At 38.0% G+C, this 15,997-nt stretch overlaps 1 protein-coding gene across 1 annotated transcript in view; it reads left to right on the top strand.

Annotated features, from left to right (window-relative positions):
* LOC106928963 (glutamate receptor ionotropic, NMDA 2C-like) overlaps positions 1-15,702 on the top strand; it is a 43,528-nt gene extending 27,826 nt beyond the window's left edge. The window contains exons 8-15 of the mRNA XM_088016474.1: positions 1,053-1,218; positions 2,460-2,613; positions 2,995-3,120; positions 4,763-4,992; positions 7,421-7,581; positions 8,278-8,465; positions 11,810-12,042; positions 13,041-15,702. Coding sequence (XP_087872600.1) covers positions 1,053-1,218; positions 2,460-2,613; positions 2,995-3,120; positions 4,763-4,992; positions 7,421-7,581; positions 8,278-8,465; positions 11,810-12,042; positions 13,041-14,582 — 2,800 coding nt within the window. The 3' untranslated portion in view covers positions 14,583-15,702. The remainder of the gene's footprint in view (positions 1-1,052; positions 1,219-2,459; positions 2,614-2,994; positions 3,121-4,762; positions 4,993-7,420; positions 7,582-8,277; positions 8,466-11,809; positions 12,043-13,040) is intronic.
* The last annotated feature ends 295 nt before the right edge of the window (positions 15,703-15,997 follow it).

Raw genomic sequence — 15,997 nt, 5'->3', positions numbered from 1 at the left:
CACTGTGGCCACTTTCTGTGCATTTTGTTTTGTCGTCTTCATCCGGTGACCACACACTGCAACATAAACACATAACTGTCACAAATTCCCAGGTGAAAGTGAGCTGCATGTGAACATGTGTTTGTGTGTTCACGGCCCAGTTTCAGACTGTTTGTGAGGAGAATGGCAGTCAGAGTGTGGTTAATGATGACAGGTGGCCGGCTCCTACAGCAGTTAATTAACACTCTAATTTCTGAGTTAGTCTCATGAAGGCAGCAAAACCTCGTGAAGCTATGTTATCCACAATAAACATTCTGGAAAACAATCAGCAATAATCTTAATTGCTCACTTGACTTTTTTCTTTGTTTATGCGTGGCTCATTTATTCCTCCGACCCCCGCCGACAGGTTGTCTTTATCATTTTTCAACGTTTATGTTCACTTGCTGACATGCTGAAAGGATCCTTCAGTTAATAAGGTCACAAACACGCACAGTCCTTAATAGATTTTTGGCAGGAATTGTAGCTGCTGTTTCATCTGTTGACCTAATTTTGAATCTAACTTAGAAATAAACATTTTTTCTTTGCGTTCGATTACATTTTGCCTATATTTACGAGGACTTTCTCGTCTTATTTTTCACCTCAGTAAGTAGCAAGGTTACACAGAGGAAGCTGGAAAAACAACAGACCGTAATAGATGTTGATTGGAGGCCATTGGAGTCACGCAACCCTTCACTAAGGCCTCTGTGGGACTGTGTGAAAGTGGATTTGTGTAGCTTTTTTGGCATCCCTTCCAAGTCTTTGAAATACACCTTTTAACCGCCATTGATTTTAGCTAATGAACCTTAGCGCTCCTGTCCTTCACTTTGCCGCAGCTGACAATGGTTGCTGTCAGCATGAGAGTCTGGAAGTATTTAGCACTCACTCTGCGAAACGAGTACAACCGCTTTGATGCCTTAAGCCAAATATAGCAACGGAGAGAGTCTTTGATTATCAGATTAGAAAATGTAAAAATAAAATATGTTGTAATATGTCTGACAGCATTTTCTCTTTATTTTATCTCATTTTTCTACAAGCAGTGCCCAATCCGAGTCCTACACCAAACTGTGCTGCAAAGGTTTCTGCATAGATATCCTCAAGAAGCTATCCAAAACAATTAAGTTCTCCTTCGATCTCTACCTGGTCACCAACGGAAAGCACGGCAAACTGGTGCATGGGATTTGGAACGGGATGATTGGGGAGGTAAGGCTGAATGCTGACGCAGTTTTACACTTACAGGTTAGTAAACAGTGTCCCTCCAACAAAGACTTAAAATTGACTTAAAATTGATCAATACACGTTAATCCTTCATGTGTATTGATAAAAAATGCTCATCAGTTATCCAGTATCTGCAACCTGCAGCTTTAGAACCGCATATGGATTTTCATATCTTCAGCTGTGACTTCAAATAAATTTAACTAAAAATGCTAAAAAAAAGAAAAATTAGCAGAAGAAAGGTAATTTAAATAATACAAGCTTTTGCACTATTCCCCAGAGCGTCTTCATTCAGTTATATATTTTAACATTTTCACAAAGAATGACACTAAATATCACAGGAGTATAATTTTCATTAAGTATTTCTTCAAACAGTAAGTGACCAAGTTTCTCCATTTCTGATGTCATTTTTGTAAAAAAGTAAAATAAAAATAAATAATTGAAAGTCCCATTAAGGAAGCATAATAAACCTATATAAAAAAAAAAAAACTTTAATCTAGAAATCTAAGCAAATTTTCAATAACGATGATAATAATTACAGGGACATTTACAAAATTTCTAACCTTAATTTAACTTTAAAAACACATCGTCATCACTTTTGCTTAAATTATATGAAGCTTTCATTGTTAGTCTGAGTTCATCCCAATTGCTGTTTCACATAGTTTAAGTAAAAGGTTCTGACTATAATGCTACATGACTCACCGAGACCGAATGAATCTCTCTTCAGTTTAGAGACTGTGTACCTGCCAAACTACATCAAACTGAGCACCAGCCAAATGTAAAACATTCTGAACAGATGTTCTGCAGCGGAGCCTTCACGCTTGTGTTTCTGTGCCCGAGGGTATTCAGCAAGTGTTACAGTATAATTCTGTTTGTGTGCAACATTTATAAAGCCACCTTGGATTTGAGCGATCAGCTCCTCCTTCATGCTCAAATAATGAGACAGAGATGTTTCCCTTCAGACAGCTGCTTTTCAGGTGCTAACGCACAATTGCACTCTAATCCTTAGTCACATGAAGAATCTAAAACTCGGCCGGCTGCATGAGTGAAATTTGGGAACCTTCCTGGAACGAGATAGCAAAATGACACTTTGTCTCCCTAAGTAAAGACTGGTCATAAAATTTAAAATAGTGCTTGTTTTAGGTACAAGAAATGCAGCTGGTCAGTTTCTCTCGTGTTCTTCCTCCAGTGGTTTTATTATGTTTTCTTTGGCTGCTTTTCCTCATCAGGTTTTCTACAGGCGTGCTGACATGGCCATCGGCTCGCTTACTATCAACGAGGAGCGCTCTGAAATCATTGACTTCTCTGTGCCGTTTGTGGAGACGGGAATAAGTGTCATGGTAGCGCGTAGCAACGGCACAGTATCGCCGTCTGCCTTTCTTGGTGAGAAATAGGTCTTCAACGTTTGTATTGCATGCTCCCCTGTTAACACCATCTTTCTGAGTCTTTTTTTTTCCAAGAATGTCCTAGTTACACTTGTTCTGTCTCTACAAGCCTCTCAGGAAACTTCCCATTAAGATTTAATCCCACCTGTAGCTGCAATCTTGAACTAAATCTCCTTGCATACCAGCCAATCACCTCAACAGCCTTTCTAAATGTGTCCAACATAAAGTATCCCAGATCCTTTAAATAATATTCATTGTTTTGCACTCAACTGATTTCAAAAAGCAACATGAGTAGCTTGCATTTTAGCAATCTCTTATTTAATTCTTGTTTGAAAATCAAAGTGTGTGATTTTATTTTTATTTTTTTCTTTTCTCTTAGAGCCCTACAGTCCAGCAGTTTGGGTCATGATGTTTGTGATGTGCCTGACCGTTGTGGCTGTGACTGTGTTTGTGTTTGAATATTTCAGCCCAGTGGGCTACAACCGCAGTCTGGTAAGCGCCAAAGGTGAGTTGTATTTATTTATTATTTTAGTTTCACATGTACAGTGCCTTCGAAGAGAATAAAATGCCACTTTTTTGTATTTTTGTTTTTTTAGAATCACAATAATTTTATTTTTTTTCCCCACAAATAAAGGCCTTGACAAAAGCCTGCGACTCTTGTATGATCAGTCGAATATTCAATACTTTGTTGAAACACTTTTTTGTGTATGTCTTGTGTTTTTTCCTACAAAAAACATAGGAAGTTGTATTTCCATTTGTGCAAATGAGAAGTCAAGTATAATTTTTCCTCTCAGTTTGTATTTATAGACCACTCTGTGTTGGTCCATCATATAAAAGTTAGGGCTTCAATATTAAAAATGTAAGCAAGTTTCAGAGGGTGTAAGTAGTTTTACAAGATGGATGAATAATAGAAAAGCAAGTTTTCATAATAAAATCCCAATACTGTCTTCTATTATCCCCCACTCATGGGTTTACATTTTGCCATTTCTATACATTTTTCTAGAAATACCCACCAAATACCTCAAAGCTTCTCAGTTTCCATCACACCACGTATGACACAGTAAGCCTGCCTAAATCCAGTGCAGTCTGCATGTCCTGCAATGGGTAGAGTTCCCAAACAAGATTTTTGTGAGAGACCCAATCAATCCCAGAATGGAGCACTGGCAGATCGTGCCCGTATGCAGGTCCGAAAGGTCATTTCCTTGTTTCAATTAGCAATCTTGGCTGCACTAATTGAAGTGTGATTGATGAAGGTGGCAACCTCTGTTGCTGTGCTTGAACAACAGTGGCAACACTGAAAATGGGCTGAGGCAGTGAAATTCCTCTCTTTTGTGGGGTTTTAAACAAGGGCATGAAAAGGTTCAGGATTATTTACACAGCGCAGCGGACAACAACGACGAGGGAAAGTAACTAAAATACAATGGTATCACTTCTACAATGAATCATTGTGAAAATGGACAAAATTCCACTTAAGGATTCAGGGAATATACACAATGCGATTAAAAAAAATTTTTTGTTTTGTTTTTTTTTTAGATATGATTTGCTCAAGTTCTTTTCTTTAATGTATATTTTGAGAGACATGCAGTGTTTTGTGTCACAAAAACTTATTTTTAATTGTTGAAAAAGAATTAAAAATATTGTTGAGAATGTATAAATGGGTGCCTCCTGATGATAATCTCATTTTATCTTACTTATGGGGTTAATTTTCTTTCATCTTAGCCAAAAGCAAACATTGATCATCTTCAAATGGCACAAACTGCTGCAGCTTTACACCTCAACCATAACACTTGTGGCTTGTATTTAATTGTTTCTCCATTAATTAGCTGCTGCTTATCTTGACATATTTAGTTAAATTTTTTTGCACCATCAGGACCTTATTGTTATTTGAATTTACAAAAACAAATCCACTTTCAGGTCACTTTAGAAATTAATAAGTCTCAGAATTAAAAACCCTTTTACAGACTCCTTTTTTTCCTAAAATATTTGAATTTATGTAAAGCATTTTTGAGTCTGTTTTCACAATGTTTATTATATTTTTATTTTAAGAAGTATTCATGGTTTTCATATGAGGAGCCTAAGAGAAACATCTGTATGGACATTCCAGATTTATTAGTCAAACACTGACTCTCCACAATTTCCTTCCTCAGCTCCAGGTGGGCCGACGTTCACGATAGGGAAATCAGTGTGGCTGCTGTGGGGAATCGTCTTCAACAACTCCGTCCCCATTGAAAACCCCAAAGGAACCACCAGTAAAATTATGGTCCTAGTCTGGGCCTTCTTTGCCGTCATCTTCCTGGCTTCTTACACCGCCAACCTGGCTGCTTTTATGATCCAGGAGCAATATATTGACACCGTGTCTGGCCTTTCTGACAAGAAGGTAAGGAACAGAACATGCAACAGTTCAATAGTAGCAATTAGAACAATGGCAGTAATGCAAGTGGGGCGTGTTTGTAAGGCTTTTGAGACATAGTGAAAACATCTTGGCCTTTATCTACAGCTCATGCTGATGCGTTGCGTCCTCTCCATTGCGTTTAAAATCCATCGCCTAATAGGCCATGTCCACAACTGAGCCAGCTGACTCACAGAAATCCTCCGAGATGGAATCCAGCAAAAGGATTTTGTCATGAAAGCCTCTGTCCTTTGCCTTTCAGTGGGAAGCCCAGTGGTGTGAATGACTAATCAATTACTGCCGTCTGTCAATATGGATGCTGTCTGAGTCTTAACTTGTTCTGTCAGTATTTTGGGTCTGTCCATCAATATTCCCCACTATGTGGTCTCCGTCTGCAGTGTATCTCACACTGTTGGAACAAGATTGTAAAATGTCAAATGATTTTTGAAAAATAGTAAGCCAAATAGAAGAGCAAGTCTCAGACGCATTCTTCATGGCTTGAATGTTTTCACACAAACATTCAACCTGGAAAAAGGTTCTAAAAGCTCTAATAAATAAAATCCTAGGTGAATAGGTGCTATTTAAAGCCGAGATACAACACAGCAAAGAGTGAGGTTTAGATTATATCTCTCTGCTTTAAAGTACTATATAATCTCTTTCTTATATACATACATACATTTTTTATCATCAATAAATGTGTGTTGATAAAAAAAAATATGTATATAGGAAAGAGAACTATCCTTTATAAAGTAATTTAAAGCAGAGAGATGCAATCTAAACACACATTTATCATCAATAAATGTGTGTCCTCTCCTTTAGATTTAGACTCATTTAAATAACACAGGCACAATATGACAACACAAACAAAATTAATTACTAGCCAATACAAGCTGATATTGTTCCAGTACACAGAATACACATAATGTGCTGTATGTAGTGTTTAGCTATTACAGATTTTTTTGTCTACATTTGGTAATGTAGAATCACAACATTTTCAGATGTCCAAGTCTGCTAAAACTACTACAATTTATACATAACACGTTAAGACAATAGCGTAGTAATCATACTAAATGACACACAAATAAAACAAACAAAATCCTCCAGAAAAAGAAATATATTAAAAACAAAACAATTAGAGAAACCAGACACCCCAAAGGTAATTTTTCACTTGGATATTTTACAATTACCAACCATCATATGATAAAAATATTTATGAAAGATTACTTCTGCTGTAATATCTTAACACAGGGTAGCCATGAGATGGTGTAATCTAAATTCCCCAAAACAATTTGTTTATTTTTTATAAAAAATTACCCGACAATATTTTTACTAGCTGTACAGGCAGTTTTTTTCTTCTTGTCAGCACAAACTGTGAGCCTCCGATTGGTCTTCTGTGTAGTATTTTAGTTGACTCTAGTGGCGTTCCATCTGAAGAGTGATTATATATATTTAACACACATACCGACTCACAAACTCCCTGGTTGATTGGATCTATTCATTTTACTCAGCTCAAAAGGTCAGTGCAGTTACTAAGATGAATAGCTTCTTTCTGTTTACTGTCTCATTAAGTTCCAACGAACATATTCCTGCTTCACTATGCTGAATGTCATGAAATATGAACTTCAGCTGGATCACAGTTATTCTAACAAATACACAGTGGCTGCTGTCAGGTTTAATCAAATTGAGACGAGTGAGAGCTTAACAGTCCATTTGTAATGATGTGGTGCTTATCCAACTGGTTTTTGATGCAAAATTTATTTTGTTCAAAAAAGGAAAAAAAAAACGTTTTTTGTTTCCCTCCATCTCATATTTTTGGTTAAGTCTTCTCTTTTTACTGTGAATGTTTTTTCTTTCTTTGTATTTCATCCTCTTTCCTCACCTACAATCTTATCTACGTTGTTAATTTTCATTTCTTTCACCGTCTACTTTTGTCTTTTTTCTTTTATTCCCCAAACTCTTTTTTCCTGATACATCTTAAACATTTCTTTATTAAACCATTTTAGCTTACAATATGTTTTGCTGTCTTCTTCATCTTCATCTGTCTTCATTTGCTCTGCTCTGGATACTTTCCAAAAATGTGTAAAACTAAAGACAGAAAAAAATTCAGGATGCACCGAAATGAAAATTGGCTAAATGAAGATACCATTATGTTAAAAAATGACTAATATTAGTCAATGCTGACGCCAACATATCACGCATCCCTAATGACAACAATACATCAATTTTCCACTTCACTGTTATGTACTACGTTGCAATGGTCGAACAACTTAAAAACCATTGACATACCTTGCAGTTTCTGGTTGTAATCTGATTACATGTGGAACAGTTAGAGACGTATGAATCCTGTTTTTTTTCTATTCTTTTCCTTTTCAATAATCTTCTTCCACCTCTCCTCTCATCTGCTGTGTCTCTGCAGTTTCAGAAACCACAGGAGCATTATCCTCCTTTTCGCTTCGGGACGGTTCCAAATGGGAGCACAGAGAGGAACATTCGCAGCAACTATCCTGATATGCACACACACATGATGAAATATAACCAGAAAGGGGTGGAAGAAGCTCTGCAGAGCCTCAAAACCGGGTAAAGATTTGCTCACACTATAAGCATAATTCCTGACTGGAAGCTATATTTAACTGATTCTTGTGACAGAAAAGGCATCAGATGACAAGGCGGCAATGATCATAATTTTGGTGACACGGCAGATGTGCTTTGTATTTTACAACCTATTTTTGTTTTAGGCCAGTGTGATGGCTGTATTTTTAGATGCAGTCATATCTATTGTTATTTAATTTGTTGACTATAAAAAGCATTGTCAAACACTTGATATCTCATTTTGAAAAAAGCTCTTAGATTTAGGATACTTGAGCTTTTCTATACACACACAGTATATAATATATATATATATATATATATATATATATATATATATATATATATATATATATATATATATATATATATATATATATATATGTAGATTGGGAAAACAAGGAAGAGTATTTGAAGATCACCAATTCAAGATGTTGCGCATTTTAATGAAGCCCTACTTTAAAAGTATTTATTTCCTAGTGATTACAATTATGCAATCAAGCCATTTTCTTTGTACTTTTTCTCCTACAAACATGTTTGTCAACAAATGTTGCTGCGGTTTTGAAACCATCTATGTTTTTTTTTTTATGTTTTTTTTTTTTTTTTACACTATACAACCTCAATATGTTAAGAGTGTGTTGCACACTTTTGAGATATAAGAGCTACTTTTGATCTGTTTCTCTGCAGGAAACTAGATGCCTTCATCTATGATGCTGCTGTCCTGAACTACATGGCTGGTAAAGATGAGGGTTGTAAACTGGTGACCATTGGCAGTGGGAAAGTATTTGCCACCACAGGATATGGCATTGCTTTGGAGAAAGATTCCCGCTGGAAACGACCAATTGACTTGGCATTGCTACAGTTTCTTGGAGATGGTAAGCTCCTTTCTAAGCAAACTAGATATATTTTATATCTATCAAGAAGTAAAACTACCCCTACAACTCTAGACAGAATCTCAGCTCTCCCGTTTTGACCATAACCATACGATCTCATATAATCTCAGCGTATAATTAGAAATTGTGCAGTGCTTGAATTCAAAGTCATATCCAACTATCTAGCCCTTCTTCTCAAAGATCACCACCTCTTGATGAGTTGGATCTAAAGAATTATCCATCAACCAAATAGACTTTGGTGCAAGGTGCACAAAGTCTTGCCACTTCAAGACAATTCTTGACAATTTAATCTATGTATTATTCATTGTACAATCATTCCCTGGGGGGAGTATCCCTATGTCATGACAGATACATTTCTATTTCAAAGTCTCAAGCCTTGAAGAAGCTCTACTTTGCACATCTTATATATAATAAAGTAGTACAGGGGCAAAAGGACAAGTTAATATGAGGTACCATCTGTGGTGCTGCTTTTATTTCCCAAAAATGTCTTCCTTAAAACAAAGTATTTCAAGTCAGGTAAAGTAACCAATTCAATTCTAAATCACAAACTTTAAATAACGTAAGCTGTAAGGTGGAGCCTCAATAAATAAAACTTGTCCAGCACTTTTCTATGCTTCATTGTTCTGAACTCTAGGAAATATGCCTACCAGACTGACACCTCAAACACACTCAAACCATGTTTGCATACTGGCAGGTTGCATTATCCTGCTGAAAGAAACCACATCCAACGGCAAATACTGTCTTCATGAAAGGGTGAACATGGTCAGCAAAACTACGTAGCTAAGTGGTACATTTCAAAGTAACATCCACATGGAGGTTGGGACCCAAGGTTCAGTTCTGATGCTCATTTTCCTATTGTTGGTGTTTTCAGCGGTTGGGAGAGGTCAGCAAAGGGTTCCTGACTGGGTTGCAGTTATGTAGCCTTATGCAAACTGTGATGCACTATGCATTATGACACTTTTGTATTAGAACCAGTATGAAGTTCTTTAACAATTTGGCATACAGCAGTTTGTGTTGTTTACTACTATTTGTTAAATGGTTGACTTTTGATGGGAATACCCATTCTAATCTGGAGATTGGGAAATATGCTGACTCAATTATTCGCCATCGTCATTTGGTTCTTGTCAAGCTCACTCAAATCCTCACTCTTGTACATTTTCCTTCTTCTGACACAACAAGCTTCAGAACAAAATATTCACTTACTGTCCTATATGTCCCATTTACTAACGGATGCCTTGATTAATCGCTTTACTGGTTGAAAAGTTATTGTTGATTGATGTATAAATAATGTGGTAGTTACCAGTTTATTAAAAAAACAAAAAACCTTAATCTAAACTTAAATGGACAACTCCAAACAAAGCATACATATCATGTCACTAATTTTACCTCAACTAGAAGAGTTAATATTTGAAAACAGCAGGAAGTGCCCACAGTAGGATTGTCACCTTCTTAAACATTCACAAAATCTGCATTTCCTTTCTCCACTCAGAACCAAACGTAAGCCTACACAATCACTGCCACATTGGGGGTCTTTTCACTAAACCTGTCCCAGTGCTAAACTGGTGCTACTGCTTGCTTAGCATCTGATCTATTTCCACCACCAACACTTGCTATAGAAAACTGATGATGTCTTACGACTAAGTCTTAGTTGGGTTAGAAAAAATAACAGCTAGCAAGGTAGAAAAGCCTTTTGGAGAAACATCATCAAAACAATTCCTAAGTTAGTTTCCTGTGTAATTTTAATGATAGCAATGGAGATGCTCATAACCTGACTAGATCTGAACAGCACATTAAAACTGACTAGAGCGAGACTTGACAATGAAGAAGGGGCTTTAGGTGCTTTTCTCTCAAAGAAACTATGAGAGAAAAACATAGTTTTGCAAGAAAATGTGCATAAAAAATTGCTTTTGGCAATCTTCAACCATTGATTTTAAACAAACATCCACAGTAATGAAATACTGTGAAATATAGGGGACGAAATTGTTATGTAAAAATATAGCTGTGCAGTAAAGAAAGGGCAATCCCTTGACTTCTTTGTAGGTTATTTCCTTTGCCCCTTTGCTCCTGTGCTCTGTGACGTGTGAAAGATAAGGGCAGTTGAGTATCCTCCGTTCAGTGGGATCAAGAAATGTTCTAGATAATCCTCTGCTAAATTAACCTCTTTCTTCTGCCAACAAACCTCCTACAAAGAGAGGGATAACACCAAAGCTAACTTTACTTTTTCATCCAATTCAAAGGATCTTCAAGATCTCTGAAAGGTTTTAATTTATCTCAGTTTCAGTTTTAGAGGAGTTTGAATTGAGATTTTGCAATTCTAGTGCAACACTATCTAAAAAGCATTATATTTACCTTTCAAACAAATAATATCTAAATATCCTAAATATAATTTGTGACTGTTGTTTATGCCCTGTTTTAGTCTTACTACCTTCATGTCAAATCCGAACCTGACAAATGTATAAAAAAAAAAGTTACTTACAGAAATCTCTGTATGATATTTGTTATCTCTGTTATTATCATTATGCATTATCTTTTGTAGAAAATTTTGTTTTCTCAAGATAGTAAAATTGCTAATTTCCCTCAAAGAACCAGAATGTGTTTAATTGGGACTTGGTGTGATAGAACAACACAGAGTACTCCATAATTTAGAAGTAGAAAAGAAATGGACAGTAGATGTTCAACATTTTGTTTGACAATCATTTATTTGCCCAAGCCACAACATGCATGTCACCGCAGGGCCACCCCCAAAACAGCACACAAATATCGAACACATGCTCTGGCCCCCAGGGCGTGGGGAAGAGCAACAGGAAGAAGCAGTAGAGGAAGGGCGGTCCAGCGCACCAAAGACAGGGCACCCTACCAAATCCACATCACAAACCCAGAGGCGTCCAAGCATGCCAGGAGTACACACACACTCTCACAACACACGCACACACCCATTGGAGGGCCGGTTCACCCCTCTTCCCTCCCACCAATATTAACATCAATAGTACTAGGCCTTTCCCATCTTCTGTATAAATGTATCACACCAGCAAAACTGGTTTATTTTCTATGCTCAAGAAGAAATATCTCCATTATAGACAAACAGGAATGCAAATTCTGGATTAATACTGTTGTGTCTGGGCTAGATAGATTATTTTTGAATAAAAACTATGTTGGAATGATGTCTTCACACCTTTGGTTCCGCACATTCAATGCATATTTAATAACAGACATTAGTAACTTTCAATCATCAGACTTTGGGATGAGGATATCATCATCATCATCATCATCATCATCACTTTCTGAAAGTTCTGACTGTCCCTTTGTTCTCATTTCTAATCCTTTAGGAGACACAGAACGCCTGGAGACGGTTTGGCTTTCTGGTATCTGCCAGAACGAGAAAAACGAGGTGATGAGCAGCAAGCTGGACATTGACAACATGGCTGGTGTCTTCTACATGCTTCTGGTAGCTATGGGCCTCAGTCTGCTGGTCTTCGCCTGGGAACACCTGCTGTATTGGAAGTTGCGGCACTCTCTCCACAAGTCTCATAAACTTGACTTCCTGTTGGCCATAAGCAGGGTAAGGCTTTTGTAAAAGGAAGAAAACCCCCCAAAAATCAAGAGTAGCTTATTCATTCTCTGTTTGTGTAGAAGTGGGCCAAGAGACCCTCTAAGTAATTAGATGGCCAGCTGTCTTACTTTAATTGAATCAGTTGCGTAACATTTTGTAGAGATATTTAAAGACTGTTTTAATAATTCTTATTTATAGTTATATTACATTTACAGTTTTTTTTTTATTCCAAGTCAGATTAATTATAATCAGTGGGTGCATCTAATAGTAGGGTGTTAACTGGAGAACTTCAATAGTAGCCGAAGTACTCAGCCCAACACCACACATTGAAAAGCTTCTGTAATCTTGTTAATTTAGCTTTTAGATTTGAAAGCTATTGCTGTAGTTAGCCTAATTTAGTTCTTTGTACGCTTATTTAAGGATGTGGCCGTGAGGGCAAAAAAAGACTGATTGAAGGCATAACGAGAAATCGCTAATGGATGGTCTTCTTGAGTATATAATTATACCACTGTGCCTGGAATTGATCAGATTTCTAAAGAAATTGCTGTCATTAGTTCCTAATGAGCAGCTCTAACTCCAAATTAAATGTGGCCCTTTTTGGATATCTCTGCCAGCTGTAACCAGAGAAAAGTCAAGGGATTTTGTTTTTTTTGTTCATTCAAAATGACTTGTTTTCTGAAGCTGACTTAAGGCTTGTTTCTTTTGTGCATTTTCTGGGGGCAATCCAAATGGTTTGATCAGCATTTTTCTGTTCTGGGAGAATGCACAGTAAATTATTGTCTTAAACATGCCTCAGCAACAAAGTGATTCATTGGAAAAATCAAGGGTTTCTTTTGTTAGGGGGTGACTGTTTGAGATGCACCAACTGCTTAGAATTCTACCTGTGAAATTATGAATTTCGGACTACTTAGCTGGTTGGTTTGAAGTAATTTACATATCTTATTTACTTTGTTCTACTTCTATTTCATAACTAAAATGTTCTTTGCTTGTCTTACATACCATACCAGGGTATTTACAGTTGCTTCAAAGGAGTAGAAGATCCAGGACGCTCATCTGGTTTGGCCAAACCTGACCTGACCTCCAACTATGCTCAAGCAAACATGCTGAAAATGCTTCGCACTGCCAAGGATCTGGTCTCCACTGCAAATGTTGAGAGCTCCCTGGACAATGCTACCAAGACCATAGAACAATTGACTCGTCATGGTAGTAGTATGCCTGTTCGTGTCCCTCAAGTCACCACTGAGGCCGTTCCGGGAGGATTTGCTTATGTTGCTGAAAACCACTGCTCCATTCCTCAGGGGTCCCTCACCCCACCTCTAACTGGCATTACCTCTTTGAAACAGCACAGGGGTGTAAGTAGACCAACACCACTGCGCTACACACTTCCAACTCGTTCAACATCGTGTCTGTATGACAGACCACTTCCTGTGTCCAGTTTGAGCACTCCTCACCTTGCTGTAGGGGAGACGCTCCCTCATCACCTCCCACACCACTACCAGACTACAGGGAGGGTGTATGTAGACTCCCATTCTCACTCCCCTTACATTGCCTACTCAGAACTCCAGCTACCTGACATTTACACATCTCATCCAGTCTCTTTACCCCAAAACCAACATATCCAATTGGGCCTTTCACAACCAAAAAGGAGGTCCAAGAGTTTTCAGTGTGAGAATGGGGATGTGGAAAGGAGAAAACATGGGGATCAGGGTAAGTGTGACAAAAGTACTATCAGTCTGACTGAACTTAAAGCCAATCACCTTCAAGAGAACCATATCTCCGCCCCAAGTGTTGACAATGTTTACTCAGGAGAGGGGATGTGTCCCCGGGTGGAGAATTATAGCTCTTGGCCTCCAGAGGACCTTGTGCTGAGGGGCAGGCGTAGGCACCGCCGCCCCTCTTTTCTTAAAGCAACGTGGGGCAATGACCAAATTCATCATCTTGATGAATCACAGTCTTCTTTATCCAGCCAATCACCTTCAACCTTGCCGGACCTGTTTCCATGCATGGTTACTCCTACAACATCTGCCAAGCCTTACAATCCTGCCCATGTTCGAAACAACCTGTGCCTCCCAAGGAACCAGGCCTACCTCCACATAAGGGAGGACCAGAGGAGGCCAAATGGACGAAAGGGCCAGAGACTGCGCTACTCCCACTCAACCCACCTCCCAACATACGGAGAAGCGGTTCGAAATGGAAATGGTTTAGGGCGGGGTATGGTCCGCAGAGCCACAAGCCTGCTCAGCCGACAGTACACACACTACCTGAACTCATACCCCGGTCTCCCAATCTATCACAGTCCACTGGACCTCCAGCATCACAGCCAGAGTTCCAGCCCAGTGTGCCAGCTGTTGGCCTGTGGTGGTGGACGATGTGGGGGACAGCGGACACTGCTGTATCAAGACAATGTGTATGGAGCTTATGGGGCCTACCAGGGACCCCAGACTGGCTCCGACGCCCAGATAGGGCAAGGAGGAACAGGACAGCCTGTTGGGAGTCCTTGTGTACTTCGGCCTTGGCGACGAGTTTCCAGTCTAGAATCTGAAGTCTGATTGATAACCTTGCTGGATGAAAGCTGTGGAGTTACAGAAGATGAGAATAATAAATGTTACAACTTTGAAAAGTTTTTTTTTGTTGTTAGATTTAAAGCTATGTTGATTTTAATTGTCATTGTGTGGTAAAGAATAGTAATTCAGGTCAGACTCTTGGAAAAAGACTTTCACCAATCTATCCTTGATAAAGTTGTGGAAAGCTGGATTTGACTGGTTTAACTCAGTGGCTGCTTTCCCACAAAAGTGTTCATCTTTCACAGGAGACCATGTTATTGACAAATGGTTAAACTGTAACCTGAGATTTATTGCTGTGTGTGTGTTTAATTTTTTATTGTGTGGATTGCTGGAATTCAACATTGATTATTGTCTGGTAGACAAACTGTTTACGTCTGGGAAGAAGCTTTGGATAGGCAGCCATCACTAGTCACTAGACATCTAAAAAAAATGCTGTGATGTAGATGTGAAGTGTTTATTTATGAGATGAGGTCATCAGTACTGATTTTTAAAAGGCATAAAAGTACACCAGTTTTCTGAAGCAAATATAATCAGTCCAAGTCATAATGATGAGTCACAGGAAGCAGCTACTTTGTGAAAGCAGTCCGCAACAACATGATCTGCAAAACGATTGCCGCATTAGAACAGCATTGACCAGCACTAGGTGTCTTAACCCACAGATTTCATCCTCACTGTATCTAAGTGTGAGGCTTCAACAGCGCACAAGCCTCACGTTGAATAAATTATGTATTCTAAGTACTATAATCGCATAGTCGAATGTGTTATTTGAGGCTGGTTAATGTAATATTCATGTATTCCACATATAGGACTTTATAGTCACCCTTTTTTTCTAAGCACACCTCTGGCACATTAAAAAAAATCTGTTTAAAAACTGCTGTAAGTTTTTGAAGCTTTTGGTACTACTTTATTAATAACATCAGTTAACCAGTGATCCATTCCCCCTTTTCGACTCTTTTATATTTCCTCTTCATCCCTCTTTTTACCATCCACTCAAACTGTTTATTAAACAAAATGAGCTTAGTGAAAACGATTATAGTATCTATATTACCAGGCTTCTACACCCTGTAATTATCCACAAAGACCAATTAAAGAGTCTTTTTTGATGAACATATGTGTGTCTTTTTCTATAGCCTTAACTTATTTTCTGTGTAAAGTATATGTAAAAAAAAAAAAAAAAGAAAGAAATTGTTTTTTTTTTTGTCTTTTCCTTTTGGGAGGCTTTTAAAAATCTTGGTGGGAGTTTTCCTCTTAGGATGGTTTTCTTAAATGGTACATCTGTCATGATAAATTGTTTGTAGGTGGACCCAAATACGGTAGAGAGGAAGAGTTGATGTGAACGTTTAATGAAAATGGTGATAATCAAAAACTTACGAAAACCACAGGGAGACAGAGCAGACCAC

This window comes from Poecilia mexicana, unplaced genomic scaffold (genome assembly GCF_051168715.1).
Source record: "Poecilia mexicana isolate PSO_F unplaced genomic scaffold, ASM5116871v1 scaffold_19, whole genome shotgun sequence".
NCBI classification, from domain to species: Eukaryota; Metazoa; Chordata; class Actinopteri; order Cyprinodontiformes; family Poeciliidae; genus Poecilia; species Poecilia mexicana.
The sequence above is the reverse complement of the archived record's forward strand: the minus strand, read 5'-3'. Positions and strand labels throughout refer to the sequence as shown.